Source organism: Arvicanthis niloticus, chromosome 2 (assembly GCF_011762505.2).
Source record: "Arvicanthis niloticus isolate mArvNil1 chromosome 2, mArvNil1.pat.X, whole genome shotgun sequence".
Taxonomy (NCBI): Eukaryota; Metazoa; Chordata; class Mammalia; order Rodentia; family Muridae; genus Arvicanthis; species Arvicanthis niloticus.
This window is the reverse complement of record NC_047659.1, coordinates 81,135,471-81,150,665: the sequence shown is the minus strand read 5'-3', so window position 1 is coordinate 81,150,665 and position 15,195 is coordinate 81,135,471. Positions and strand designations below refer to the sequence as shown.

The 15,195-nt window shown below is 35.1% G+C and overlaps 1 protein-coding gene across 6 annotated transcripts in view; it reads left to right on the top strand.

Moving 5' to 3' along the window:
* Positions 1 to 8,583, top strand: part of Mettl15 (methyltransferase 15, mitochondrial 12S rRNA N4-cytidine) — a 181,342-nt gene extending 172,759 nt beyond the window's left edge. For 2 of the 6 annotated variants that reach the window (XM_076929410.1, XM_076929407.1), the window contains 2 exons: positions 3,851 to 4,212; positions 8,334 to 8,582. In XM_076929410.1, coding sequence (XP_076785525.1) covers positions 3,851 to 4,212; positions 8,334 to 8,441 — 470 coding nt within the window. In that variant the 3' untranslated portion in view covers positions 8,442 to 8,582. Of the gene's footprint in view, positions 1 to 3,850; positions 4,739 to 8,333 lie in introns of those variants that run through there. The other 4 variants (XM_076929409.1, XM_034496635.1, XM_034496636.2 and 1 more) reach the window with 4 other exon arrangements.
* Positions 8,584 to 15,195: the final 6,612 nt, after the last annotated feature.

Genomic DNA, 15,195 nt, shown 5'->3' with positions numbered 1-15,195 from the left:
GAGTTACGGTCCCACATCTATAATCTGCTCTAGGAAATCCACTGAATATAGTCCACATCAGAATTCCACAAACAATAGTCACACAGCCCCAGAATGAAACCTCAATAGATTAATAATACCTTGTTATCATTAAGACTAAAGATAATTGAAAGATTTTGTGTTTGTTTTCTCTGACATTGCAAAGGTCAAATTGAGCCTTATTGATGAAAATGGTCATCTGATTGCAAGCATGTTGATTCATCAGCTAGAGGGTTCCATGTACTATAGATATAGCTAGTGTGAATTTGTTATATAGAACATTAACACAATTTTCCTTTGTGTTACTACTTTGAAATCAAAATAGATTTCTTTAGATTAAAAGAATTGGTCAAGATTCTCATAGTTTTATAGGTAGCTGACTCTCAAGAATTATAAACTGTCTTTTCTGAGGCCATAGGAAGGTGCTATGTGTCTGGGAAACTGAAATGTCTTTCATACTTTGTAAACAAATAAAATTGTTTATATTAGAATTTCTATGATTGCTACAGACACCACTTGTTTATTCTTATTAGTTATAAAAACATTCTTTATTATTTTCAAAAATATGTATTGACAGTAGCCTGTAAAAATACATTATGCTCTCTGCCTTTCTCTATTTTTTGAACTCATTCAACATAAAGCCATTTGTGGATAATTCAGTACTGTGTTTAGTACTATATCTTGAATATGTTTGAAATGAAAATTCTGTTTTAAAATATTAAGTTAAGTGATTATCATGTATAACTATGCTTTTAAGTTCTACAAAATTTTAAATATAATGGTAAGAAAACATATAAATCATTTAAAAGCACTCTGCAATGTTTGTTAATTCATTGGCCATACAGATACTTTCTTGTTATTTAATTTAAAAATGTATGTTCTTTATGTATATAAAGATATATGTATCATATAAAGATAATATATATAATGTATTTTACATGCCATTTCTCTTTTGAACATTAGTGTTGAATTATGTAAACTTTGAAACAGCTAGGAACCCTGTCTTACTCAAGCTTCCTCCAAATCTAAGCCTCAAATAATGATTCACTGCATTTTGTTTAGATCTTAGAATTCTTTTTCCTTTAAAATTAGAGAGATCAGTTAGCAAATTGAAAGAAATTGACCTGGCTTTTCTGTTTTGATGGTGGCATGGTGGTATCTTGTTTCTGAGAGACACATCAGGTTAGAGTGTAACTGTCTACAGTCTGACCTGTAGAGTGTAGTTTTTACAGGGACAGAGTGCGCTCATCACAATGATCGCTCACTTAGATCCCCAGGTTCTTCAAGCTGCTGTATGTTACTTCTCTCTCCAATGATTTAGTTAACCAAGAAAAGTATGATGCAGTACTGGCTGTATCCGTACTGTGTAACCACAATGAATTATGAGCTAAGCGTACATATTCTTATGTTACTTTTTTGCAAGAAGCATATTAAAGATGTTAAAATACTAGGATTCCAGTTATTCTCTAGATATTCATTCATAAGAAGCAGAATGGAGATGTAATTTTTATGGAATATTCACTAGTGACCTGTTCCAAGAGATAAAGTTCTTGTATAATTTCATTGAAATTTCTACAATCTGTTAACATCATATTTGCCAGTGTAAGCCTATATAAAAGTCAGCATTTTTGCCCATCCCAATCCTTAAGCTGTCTTATATGCTTGTTGAAGAATATTATGGAGACAGGATTTTCTGACATTCTGCAGTTTGCTTCCTTTGTATGTTCTAGATTCAAATCATATTAGATTTGTAATTTAATATTTATTCCTTTCTGTGGCTTCTTCAGTATCTTATGAAGCAAAAGTTTTAATTTTTAGATTCCTGAATTACCACACTTTTCTTTTTTCATTTGTGATTTGTATATTTTAAGCGATATTTTTTATTTTTTAAAGATTTCATGACCACTTGCTCTGATTTCTCATTCTTATTTGTTTGTTTGGTTTGGTTGTTTTTAAAACTTTGTATTGATTCTTTGTGAGTTTCACATCATGCACCCCAGTCCCACTCATCTAACTGTCCCTTTGTATCTGCCCTTGCAACTCCCTCAAAATAAAATAAAATAAACAAAGAATTAAAAACATTTCCCTATATAAGATGGAGTATGTCACAATATGTCCCAAAGTATAACCTTTTGTCCACACAAGTTTACTTGCAATGTTTATTGCTGTGAGGCACTGGTCTGGTCAAGGCCTCTGGCTTTTGCTACACCATCAATACTGAATCCTCTCCACGATTCCTCTCTCTTGTAGTGTTGTTGCCCTGTGTCATGGAGATCCTGTAACTTTGGAACTGCAGGAGAAGCCCTTTCACACACTCTAGCAGTTTATAGATGATGAAGATTTTAGAGTGGGCCCACTCAAAAGTTCTGGATCCGGGCCTGGTAATAAGTATCTTAGGTGGTCAGCCTACCAACTCTTCCATGCACACCACCAGGGCAAGTTCTCCATTGCCCTGACTAGCTTACCCAAGTGGTAGGGTTAGCAATCTTGCACTCATGCCCACACCCTTTGGGATAAGTGGTTCACTGGTGCTGCTGCCCCAGGGCCAGCTCTCATGTGCTGCCCAGTCAAGGTCCAGGGCCTGCCCACTCTAGTGCTGTAGTCAGTGAGAGTCAGGGCCAACTCTCCACTTTTTGTTATTCCCCAGGGCCACCACTCCCAACTACTGAAGGTTAGGTAAGGGGCCAGGTGGGGAGGGCATCATGCCTTCATCCATGCTACCTCACAACAGACAAGTGACAGAGCCAGCTCTCATGCACCCATACTCTTGGGGCCAGCACATCCGCATCCCTGTCACCGAGGTCAGCTCTATTGTGCTGCCCAGGTACGGTACAAACCCAGCTCTCCTGCTCTCTTGACCTTATGGCCAGCTCTCCCAACTGCTGCTGTTGGTAAGGGGCAAGGGGACAGTGACTGTCTATTCTTTTCCACCAAATATTGAGCATTCCTTTTTCCTCTACGAAAGTCCAGTCTATTGCTCAACAAGTTTTAGGAATGAGATCTGTGGTCAACCTACTAGGGAATATACCATTAAAGAAAACTGAAGCTCCCTCTGCCACCAGCCATCACATGCCATTAGCTTCTTAGCAAGATGTGGGACTTGTGCTCACCTGCCCTCTTCCATGCTGGCATTTTGTTTGACTTGAGCCTACACAGGTCTTATGCATGCTGTCACAGTCAGTGTGTACTCATATACATAACTGCCTTGCTGTGTGAGAAAACACTGTTTCCTTAAAGTCATCCACCTCCACCATTGCCACCACCCCTGGCTCATTGTAACTTTCTGCCTCCTCTTCAGGAAGATCATTGTGCCTTCAAAGGAAGATGCATAAGTCTTATTTAGGACTGAGCACGCCCCAGTCTCATATTCCCTGCACATTGACCCACTGAGGAGCTGTTATTTTCCTTTTATGGAAAATAAAATTATGTTGCTTAATTAATAAAGTTATGTTGTTTTTACTTTTATTACTGCCCTGAGCATGTTCAGTTATGATGCAGCTACATGTGGCTTTCTTTATAATTGCAGCACATGGTATTTCTTATTACTGTAAGTTAATGGTTTTTGAAGCGTTATGAAATTTTATATCGATGTCTTCAATATGTCTGTTCTATTTCCCTCTCTGTTCGATTACTGTTGTTGTTCAGTTATTATGACATTTGGTTTTGAACCATGAAAAAAACTTCAAATAAAAGGGAAATGTGAATGAAGTGTCACAATTTCTCAGAAAATTTAGTTATTGAGTGTACATAAATAAGTCACAATCCAGAACATTTACATACCAAATGGTAATGTTACCTTTCTTCTTTCTTTATTCTTACAAAATATCTCTAGGTGCCTTTCCTCCCTCTGCTGTCTATGCAAGAAAAGACTTGCTACAAAGATCCACCCACATTGCTACCAAGACTTTCCAGGCCCTTCGCATCTTTGTGAACAATGAGCTCAATGAACTCTATACAGGACTGAGGACAGCACAGAAGTTTCTGAAAACTGGTGGTCGCCTGGTTGCCCTCTCCTTCCATTCCTTAGAAGATCGTATTGTCAAACGCTTTTTGCTCGGGATAAGCATGACAGAAAGATTTAACCTGAGCATTAGACAGAAGGTGAAACAAGCATCACAGCTGGATTCAGACCATGAGACTGAGGAGAGAAGCTCTGTGAGAGCTCCTCTGAAGTGGGAGCTGATCCACAAGAAGGTACTTACTCCAGGAGATCAAGATGTCCAGGAGAACCCCAGAGGGCGCTCAGCCAAGCTCAGAGCAGCCATCAAATTATGAGGATCTTATTATTTGATCCACAAGTTTTTACTCAATATTCCTATTTTTCTAACTTAAACCTGCATTTCTGAATATAATGTCAAGTATGGGGCAGTCTGGACAATAATGGTATTTAGCTTTTTTTTTTTTTCCTCTGAAGAAAATGTAGGAAGTTTTAACATAACATAAAAGTTTCAGCTCGGGGAGCAGAGTCTTAAGACTAGAAAACTATGTTGATGATGATCTCTGCATTTTATTTTAATTATAAAATGTAATCCTTTCATGAGGAAATGGAAAAACTGTGACTTTGTATTAATTGGAATTTGTAAGCTCAAGCTGCCAAAGAGAATGATAACCATATCTGTATGCCCTAAATTCTAAATCGAGATATTCACATTTGCAGTGGAATTTCTATGGCTTATATAATTCATGATGATCATGAAATAAATTGTCATTTCCCCTACCATAGCTTTCTCAAATGTATACTTTTTTCAAATTTTAAATTTTCAACATTATTTAAATTATGCCATACTGATGGTCTTTATTAGTGAAGTCAAAGATCATTTGAAGAAATTTTTTATTCTTTTTTTTAATTGGATATTTTATTTACATTTCAGATGCCATCCCCTTTCCCCATTCCCCCCCCACCATGAAAACCCCTATCCCATGCCCCCTTTCCCTTTTTGCTTTTATACACTTTTTTAAAAATGTTAATCAAAGGCTTTATAAGTTTGGTAATGCTCAATCAGAAGTGTAACCCAATACCCAACCTAGATATATCAACTCTCTTTGACTGGTGGAGACACGTGAACATCTGCTTTGATATCCCCCCTCTCTTTCTCTCTCTTTCTCTCATCATCTAGCTTCTCCTCTCCTTTTTCTCTTCCTCTCCGTACTCCTCCCACCTTAGCTCCTCCTACATATCACCCTTCCTGTTAAAATAAAACTTTTCTCTCAAAATACAATTAGAGTATAATTACACCAATTTGTACCAGTGAGGTACAAGATAGTTCTAATACTCAGTCCATCATTTTGTTGACTAACCAGAACCTCTGTCATCTCTCCTAACTAAAACACTTAGTTCTGAACCTGGCTTTTTCCTTGGCTTTAGAATGAATGCCAGCTGAAAACCATCCACTCAAATCTTTTCTCTCAAGGTAAATAGCCAGGATTGGCTATGAGACTATAAGTTTTCAACCCCGTCAGAAATCCAGAATGGCTGAGTTAACTAAAATTATGGGAAGCACAAAGCATAGCTTCTAAAACTTAGCCAATTTAGAGACCGCTGAACACCTAGACAGTCCCTATACTACAAAACACTGGAGCATCTGATCTTCAGCCTTCTGACCCAGGATCATCTGACAGACCTTCATGCTGCAGAATTATTAAGGGCTGATTACTCTGTCTAGGCAGATATAATCAGTCGACTATTCTGCAAGTGTGTCCTTTTCTAGATAGTAATTTGTCTGTAGATGGAAAGAGGCAATTCTTGCCTAGTGGCTGTCTCACCACAACTGGAGTAAAAAGCTGTTAGAACCAACATGTTTAATAAAATGTCAACCCTCTAAAAAAATTATCTTGATACTAAAATTTGTTTTGAGAATTGTATATTGCAGAATACACAGCCTTGGTGTATCTACTCATCAAGCAAGCTGAGCAGATCTGCTCAAACCTCTGAGGTCCTGGAATTCCAGCTAGATGCAGTGAAGACACAGCGTCAGAGGCTTATCAATTCAGTCTTCCCCCCACCCCTCTTCTAATATCTCAATGTCCATAATCAGCTTGAAGAAGTTAATGAAGAGTCAGTGCCCCTATTCCCTGGGTGTGGGGACTAAGGTGGTAAATATTGGGCTGTCTTTCTAGGGAAAAGTAGTGGTTTTGCGGGAATAGGGAGGATTAGCTAGGATTTATTGCATAGCCATAACCTATTGGTAGAAATCTGTACAATTATTATCAAGATGAAGTTATAATTTCTTAAATGGCAGAAATTTACTTTGATTTCAAATTTAAGGTTTTCATTGGCACAAGCTTCTTATTGATATAGAAGTGAGATGAATATTATTACTCTCATAGGCATTGTACCTGTATAACACATTTAGGAATACAAGGCTTAGACCCAGTCCTTCTTTAACTTTTTTAACAGATTTGAGATGGTCAGCCTGTGAGTTAAGGGCCTATAGCAAATTCATGACTTGGAGTTTATTGTTAGGGTGTTTTTTATGTTTTATTTAGAAATAGCTGAGTGGAGTTAACAGACAACAGTCCAGATTATCTTACATGGATAGTTGGTTTTCAAAACGTCAGAAGTCCACAGAATTGACATTACAAACATTTCTGTATTAATGTTCATTTTGATTAGAGACCTGTCTGCTCTTTACAGCTTTCTGTATTGAATTCTAAGAAGACATTTTTCAATATGATCCATATTTTATACATTGCAAAGTAAGCATGTAGAACTGCCCTCTTTCATTGGTCTCTCCCTTCTCTAAAATAGTCTTATTCTGCTTCATGTCTCAAGTATTTATTACCCTCCATATCTCTCTCTTCCCCTTAACCCTCTTTCTACTTGTGTGTACATATAATATCCATGTATGTACTTAGACATATTTATATATATACATGTAAGTTTAAATCTAGTTTCTTTTGCTTATGAAAAGAAACATGCAATATTTGTCATTCTGAATCTGATTTTTTGCTTGACATATCTAGTTTTATCATTTTATCGAAGATAAAGAATCAAGAATAAAATAATCTTATTCTTTATGACTGAATAAAATCCCACTGTTTATATGTGCTGTGTTTTATGTCTGCTGATGTATTTGTGTGTGCAAAGATGTGTGCAGGTGTCCCTATACATGTGTTTGTTTATGTGTAGGCTAGAGGTTGATGGCGAGTGTGTTCCTCAGTCATTTTTCATCTTATTTATTTGAGGTAGAATATCGCAATTAGCCTGAAGCTCACTGGATGGCTACACTGAATTGCCAGTTAGCTGCAGTGTTCTGCCTGTTACCACTTTGTGACACTAGAGTCATAGTTGCTGCCATTGCACTCCGCTAGTTCAGGAAATAATGCCAAGAACTGACAACTGGATCATAAAAATCAGTAAAAAAAAAAATGCTTCAAATAGGATTAATCAATGGGCTAATAAATAGACAGTTCTTTAAAAAATAAAATACAAATGCACAATTACATATAAATGGTTAACATCTTAACTGTAAGGAAAGAGAAATTGAAACTTGCCAAGGTAACTTGATAAGAACAGATATTACACTTAACCTTAGCGCTATAGGGAAGGAGAACTGATGACACTCAGGACCTTTGGGAAGCACATAGAAACCTACTGCTGTAGAAGCTCCCTACTATTAGCCTAAAACTGTCCTAAAATATATAATACATAAATTTAAATGGAGTTACCCTATAGGTGCCAAAGGTAGTACATCCCTGACATCATAAGCTATCAAAAAACACAGTACCAGGTATGAGTTACTTCCCTTTGGGTTGTGGGGTTGTGGGAATTCCTTGCTCCCCAAACAATCCAGGTTAATGCTATTGCTCTTGGTTGACCTCCAGAACTGGATGATAGGACCCTGTTGCTGAAGATACCACATACCTAAGTTACAGGACATGGAGAAATCAAGGTGGTATTGGCAGGGAAGCTTCATCTCTATTGACTAGTGTTCATATTTCTAGGGGGTACTATGTAGGCTTCTGGTGAGAAATGATCAGTATTTTACAGCTATGAACTGTGTAAGCTATGATGACTGCCTTGGGAAAAAATAGGCTCTATATGGTGTAGTAATGGTATGAAGGCTCTGGGAGTATCAGGGAGGGCCCAGCCATTTTCATATTAAGGCCTTCTCCCCTCGATAGAACCCATGCCTGCCACTGTCTTTGGGCCAGGAACCAATGGCTGTGTAGGCCATAGTCCCTAGGGGAGAGCCTACGACTATTATATTAAGTGGGCACAGAATTAAACTGCCCCTAAATACTTATCAACCACTGCATTACTAAACCAGTATGTTTGCCAGTTGTACTTGACACGTCTGTCCTTATGCCCACAGGTAAATGTAGTCCTCACCGCTCATCAAGCAAATGTTTCATTGCAACAGGAGACAACAACTGCAATCAAAATGCAAAGTTGTGTCAGGCCCAATGGATATATCTACTGAACTTCTGTTGTTTTGAACTCAATTGCTGATAAATTCATACAACCACCATAGGAAAAAAACTTTCTAACAGGAAAATATCTTGTATAATGTGCATGAGAAAGATCCTTAAATAATCACAACATTTACTTTTAAAATTCTATTGTTAAAAAAAAATATGTACCATATTCTATTACTAGGCTTTTGCAGGGCTCATAATAAAATACATGAATGTATTTTAAAAATATAAATCTGGAGAATTATTTGAGAAAATTCAGGCAATATGCAGAAAATGAAAACTAGGAACGACAGTGGTGGGTACTTACACAAAACTAAAACTCAATCTTTACAATGGACATACCGGCTTTGCCAGTAGAACACTTCTGAATCTCCTTAGTGACTGCTTTCTCAGGTTTGTTGAGCATAGCCTTAACTTGGTGTGGCAAATGAAAATGAATTGAAAGCTTTCAGTTTGTGACTTATATAATGATATTTAATTACCATGCAACTTTTTGTAGATACCCATTTTGTTTCTATCTTTATAAGTAATTCATTACATTCTCTTTGAAGCTGCATGTTTTTAAATTTGTATTTTGTAATTTATATAGCATTTGTATATAATTTGTGTTTAAGTTATATGTGTGTGTGTGCGTGTATATACATATATATTTTTGTTATAGTATTTGCTATAGCCAGAAGTTTATAAGTAAATACAGTATGCCAGTTACATTTTAGTAATTTATTTATAAAATCTCTTGAAATATTACAAATCTTTACAAAACATATTTCCTTGATCTTTGCAGAGTGTTTTATATTTTCAAAGGTTTTAAAAAATTGATCACTATTTGAAATTATAAACAGATTATGAATCTGTACTACAAACTTTCAAGAATAATTCCAAATTTCTCCCTTGAAAATTATAAGGAGTATTTTTAATGAGACGTAATGATAAAATACCTATGCACATGTGCCCCCCCACACACACACACACAGCTTCACATTCACTGAGCATGTAGAAAAACTAGCCATTTAGGGAAAACATCAAAACTTCCATTTCCTGCCGGGCGGTGGTAGCGCACGCCTTTAATCCCAGCACTTGGGAGGCAGAGGCAGGCGGATTTTGGAGTTCGAGGCCAGACTGGTCTACAGAGTGAATTCCAGGACAGCCAGGAATAAACAGAGAAACTCTGTCTCCAAAAACCAAAAACCAAAAACCAAAAACCAAAAAAAAAAAAACCAACTTCCATTTCTTCTTTTTATACTCCACTGCTCCCACGATCATATAAATATAGTATGTCAATTTTAAATCAACTCTGAAAATAAATATGAAGTTAAATTTTAAAACTAAGTTATACATCTTTGTAAATCTGTAAGTCTTTTAACTCATTTTTTTGATTGCTACAATATTTTAGTAGATAATTTACATATCTGACATGCTACAGTTAAATGCAATAACCATTAAGGTAACAAGGGAGTTTTGCAAGTGCTTGATAAATATAAATTGGTGACAGAAACCCTAAATCAGAGACTTAGTTCTCTCAAGTATACAGCACCATGTGTTTAATATCAAATAGAGCACTATTTGCAAAAATTCACAAATATCCTCAAAAGGCTTGGTTGTAAAATCAAAGTATTTTTATATTTTTGTCCAATTTTATAATTTTATCTGTGGATAGACACTATTTTCAACTAATCTTTAGTAACACAAGGTGATCTGCCAGATTTCTAAGAGTGTGTAAATATACATTACTTTATAAAGTCTCCTTATACTATAAATCTTTAAAAATTAAAGATTTAATAAAATGATTTATGCAAAATAACCATGGATATAGTTTATAATACTTATGACAAAGTTTTTCATCTTTCTCCCCAGAATCCATTTCAAATTATTAGACAAAATATAAAATAAATTATGTGATGCTTTGGTGTATGAAGTAGGAGATTGTCCCATTGGTAATAGTGTATCCTTTTATGCAATATATTGCCTTAATTTCTTAACAGATCATCCAAAATTAACAATTTCCCTGTTAAGCATCTGGTTGCTCAAATGAATATATGCAAAGCTAAAATCAAATAAAGGCATGAGATATTTCTGATCTTTGAATAACTGTGCCCCTTGATCTTTATCTTTTATTTACTAATTATTCGTGTCTGCCTTACTCAGGTGCGAGCTTATATTACTAAACAATCAACATGTGCCCCACCACTCTCATAAGAAAAAGTATTATCCAACCCACTGGAACTAACATGAGGAACAGTGTAAATAAATAGGACTGTTGATTATAGGGAAAATAAGAACATCAGTTTTTATCTCAGGTCCGTATGTGATTGCTGAATATATTAATTTATGTATGGTATTTAATTTTTGAATTCTTGTTTATTTCACTTTACAACAAGAGTGATATTTAGACTTCATAATGAAGTTACTATGAGTGAAACAGGGCAACATTTCTGCATGAAATCACAACTGAGAATGAAATGAGATAATGATCAGTTCTAGAAACAATTTATATCTAGGTTAGTTAATTGGGAAACACCTCCAATTGTATGGGCATCTTGTTATTGAGCATTACCAAACATATAAAGTCTTTGGATAGTCATTAAGCATTAGAGTCTCATTTTCTACTAGGTACCCTGTGGATGGCAGGATGTACTGGGCTCAGCCCAGCCTTGTGGAAACAGTGTAGAAGAATGGCAGAGCCATCTCCCACGCTAGCGTCTCGTGAGTGGCAGAGCCGGTTTCTCTGGCTGCCTGAGCCGAGCAGCAGCAAGAACATACCCCTCTGCAGCTCATGGCCTTAAGACCTCGTCTGGTCAGAAAGATGGCAGCTCTGTAACACAAGCAGATTGAGTGCTGCCATTTTAAATATCTACTGCAATGCCTACATATCAATGTCTATGCAGTTAAAAACCTATGTAGGATGCTTCAAAGTGTTTTATTAAGAAAGAAGGGATTAAGTAATTTTGAGATATTAATGATGGTTAATTTTACATACGAAGATTTAGAGTCTTTTATTATTATTCTTTGAAAATGTGTTAAGAATGTTTATAATCAGACATAATTCATTTTATAGACACAATCTGTTTATTATCCCTATCATTATTATTTGAAGAGCACAGGTTTTGGAGTCCACCCTGTGCTGAAATCCTGGGTCTGAGTTTAAATAATACATTTCTCTCCCTATTTCTAAATTGATGGTATTTGCAGTAGACTTGCCGCTGTGCTATCCAACAATGGAGCTGACTCATGTCCACAGCATCTTTGATCTCTGCCATCTTACTCCATCACCACCTCCTTGGTTTAGCAGTATATTCTGAAGCAAAATAGGTTAATCCTTACTGCAAAAGAAAAACTCAACTCAGGCATTTCTTGATTTTTCACAAGATTTCAATGTGGAAAGGAGATCTTTGCCAGGTATAAAATTTTAAAAGTCTATGAGTAACATCCTTACTAGTTAAGACTGACTAATTTGTAATGAGAACATTGTAAGTCAGTTAGAAGAGGACTTGGTCCCACTTGTTCCTGTCTCTTCCCTTGACTTGACTTTCAAACCTATTCTTGATTTCTATGAGGTAATACATTCATTCATTCTTACTTCTTCTTTATTGTTGGCTGTTTTCTTTGCAAATGAAATCAGTTCATCCTGGATTTCCATTATTTTAAACCAAGCTAATAATAGGTTTAAATGGATGGTTTTTAAAGGTTATTTTATTTGACTTTATTTACTAAAAGAATATACTTTAACTTTACTTACTGATTATAAGTGAGAATTTTATGATCTTAATAAACCTTTGTGAGTTGTTCCATATGAACAGTTGATCAGTCTACATCCAACTTCCTAACCAATAAAATATGCTCCTCAAATTTTCTAGGTAAGTTTAACATATCTTTGTTATTAGTTGCCATAGCCTCATCTGATAACATACATTTTAAAAAATCAGTATTTCAAAACTTGCACTTTAATGATGATCAACACCTTAAACTCCTGCAGTGATAATTTCCCAAGAATAAAAAAATGTAATGTTCTCTTCATAGATGCATATGTATTCTTTATGCTGCTTTTTAAATAAACTGTACCTACAACTGATATAGAAAAATTGTTTGCTCACAGAAATCACAAAATCACACAAACCATCTTTAATCCAGATAGAGTTCCCATTTAACTAACTCTCTCTCTCTCTCTCTCTCTCTCTCTCTCTCTCTCTCTGTCTCTCACTGTCTCTCTGTCTCTCTCTGTCTCTCTGTCTTTTTCTCTCATACACACAACACAAACACATTTTTCCTCATGAGAAGAGAAAGTGTTGCCAGGGGTAAGACAAAAAGAAGAAACCTCCAGTGAATAGTAAAATCACATAATTCTATAATTGATCATTGTTTCTTTGAAGAAATTCAACAGCTGCCTTGAAACAAGGTCTGAACATCAACTGGTGGGGAAGGCTATTAAGTTTCAAAATCCCTTTGAAATCATGTTGGATTAACCAGTTTGTATTTTTCTTCTTTAAAGTATCTAACATTTCCTAACCCCCAGATTTCCAATTCTTTATATTTCTTTTTAACTTAGAGAGTATTTCCTTCATTCTCAAATGATCAATAGTGTAAAAGGCCCAACTACATTTGGATGTGTGAGGAAGGATATCATAGCTGAAGTATATGGATACTGATTGGCAGACTGTCTAATTATGAACACCACACAAGCCTCTCATGATAAATCTGCTTGCCTTTTCGAAGACTCTATTGTGTTGCCCTATTTTACCTTTCCCTTAACTTTTAATACTTAAAGTTGTATATGTTTAAATCTTATCTTTTATTGGTGGATGTATATATAACTATATATAGAAACATTAATTTATGTATTAATTATATATAAGAAACATTAATTAATGTCTTAATTATATATAAGAAACATTAATTTATTACTGTACTCACAAGTAGCTATTGAGTATGTTTTTGCTAGGTAGTGACTGTAAAAGAATGAAGAGTATGGTTTTAGTTATTGAAGAAATACATTATAGTACAGAATGAGATAAGTAAACTTTGAAATGTTAGAACATAATAGAGTAAATTCTGTAGCCTAGTTTAAAGTACTATGGGACTTTCAAGGGTAAAGGTGGAATTTTCTTACAAATATAAGTGAATTCTCAGCAGCTGTTTCTGATAAGAGCTTCAAAAAATATGTATTAAAGCATCAGTAGCTTGGTCTCTTGAGATATAATCAACAGTCACCAACAGGTAGACACCTGTAACACCATTGGGAGTCTTCTACTTTTGCTAATAATAATTTATTCTTCTTACTTATATCCATGTGCTTTGTCTGCCAAACTTTTCCATCCAGAATGGCATCCAAAGAATGACTAGTCAATGCCTTTCAACTTCTATAGTTTAAGCACATAATCACATTATTAAAAATACTGATTCTTACAGAATAGATTACCATTTAGCAACAATTGTGAAATGATAAAATTGTCAGAATGATTAATTTCTTCCTATAATTGAGATTTTCATTATTTTTTCAAAACAGTCTACTTTGAAAAATCCAATTAAAATCACAGCTTCTTTAAAGAAAAAAATCACATGCACACTGTTTTTTTTTTTTTTTTAATGTAACATCATGACTTTAGTGGAGACACCTAAGGTCTGTCATAGGCTCAATGTGACTACACTATAGAAACACCTCTCTCATCAAGTCACCTTCCTCAGATATGATGCTATGATATGTCAAAAGATAAGGCTAAGCATTTCTCTCTTGTGACAATTTGTATGATAAAAACTTCAAGTCTGAGGAAAGAGATTGAAGAATATCTCAGAAGATGCAAAGGTTTTTTCATGCTCATGGATTGGTAGGATTAACAGTAAAAATGTGCATCTTACCAGAAACGATCTACAGATTCAGTGCAATTCCCATCAAAATTTCACCACAATTTTTTACAGACCTTAAAAGAACATTACTCAACTCCATATGGAAATATGAAAGCCCAGGTTAGTTAAAAGTCTTATATAACAAAAGAACTTCTAAAGGTATTACTAACTCTGATTTCAAGTTATACTTCAGAGTTATAGAGATAAAAACTACAGAGTATTGGCACTAAAACAGACCGGTTGATCAATGGAATTGAATCAAAAACCCATGTGTAAGCCCACACACCTCTGGACACTGATTTTTTGATAAAGAAGCCAGAAATATACAATGGAAAAAAGAAAGCAAAAACAAATTGTACTGGCCTAACTGGATATCTGCATGTAGAAAAATGTACATGGGTCCACATCTATCATGCTGCTCAAAACTCAAGACCAAGTGGATCAAAGATCTCAACATAAAACAATCAACACAGAACCTGATAGACAAGAAAAGGGAATAGCTTTGAATATATTGGCACAGGAAACAACTTCCTCAACAGAACATTGATAGCACAGGCACTAATGTCAACAATTAATAAATGGGATTTTATGAAACTGAAATGCTTCTGTATGGCAAAGGTACCATTAGTTGAACAAAGCAGCAGTTGACAAAATGGGAAAAGATTTTTACAAACCTCACATCCAATAGAGAACTAATACCCAAAATTAATAAAGAACTCAAATATATATATATATATATATATATATATATATATATATATATATCAAAAACCCAAATAATCCAGTTAAAGATGGGGTACATATCTAAACTGTAAATTCTCAGTAGATGAATCTCAACTGGCTGAGGAACACTTAAAAATTTCAGCATCATTGGTTGTCAGAGAAATAAAAATCAAAAACTACTTTGAGATTTCATCTTAC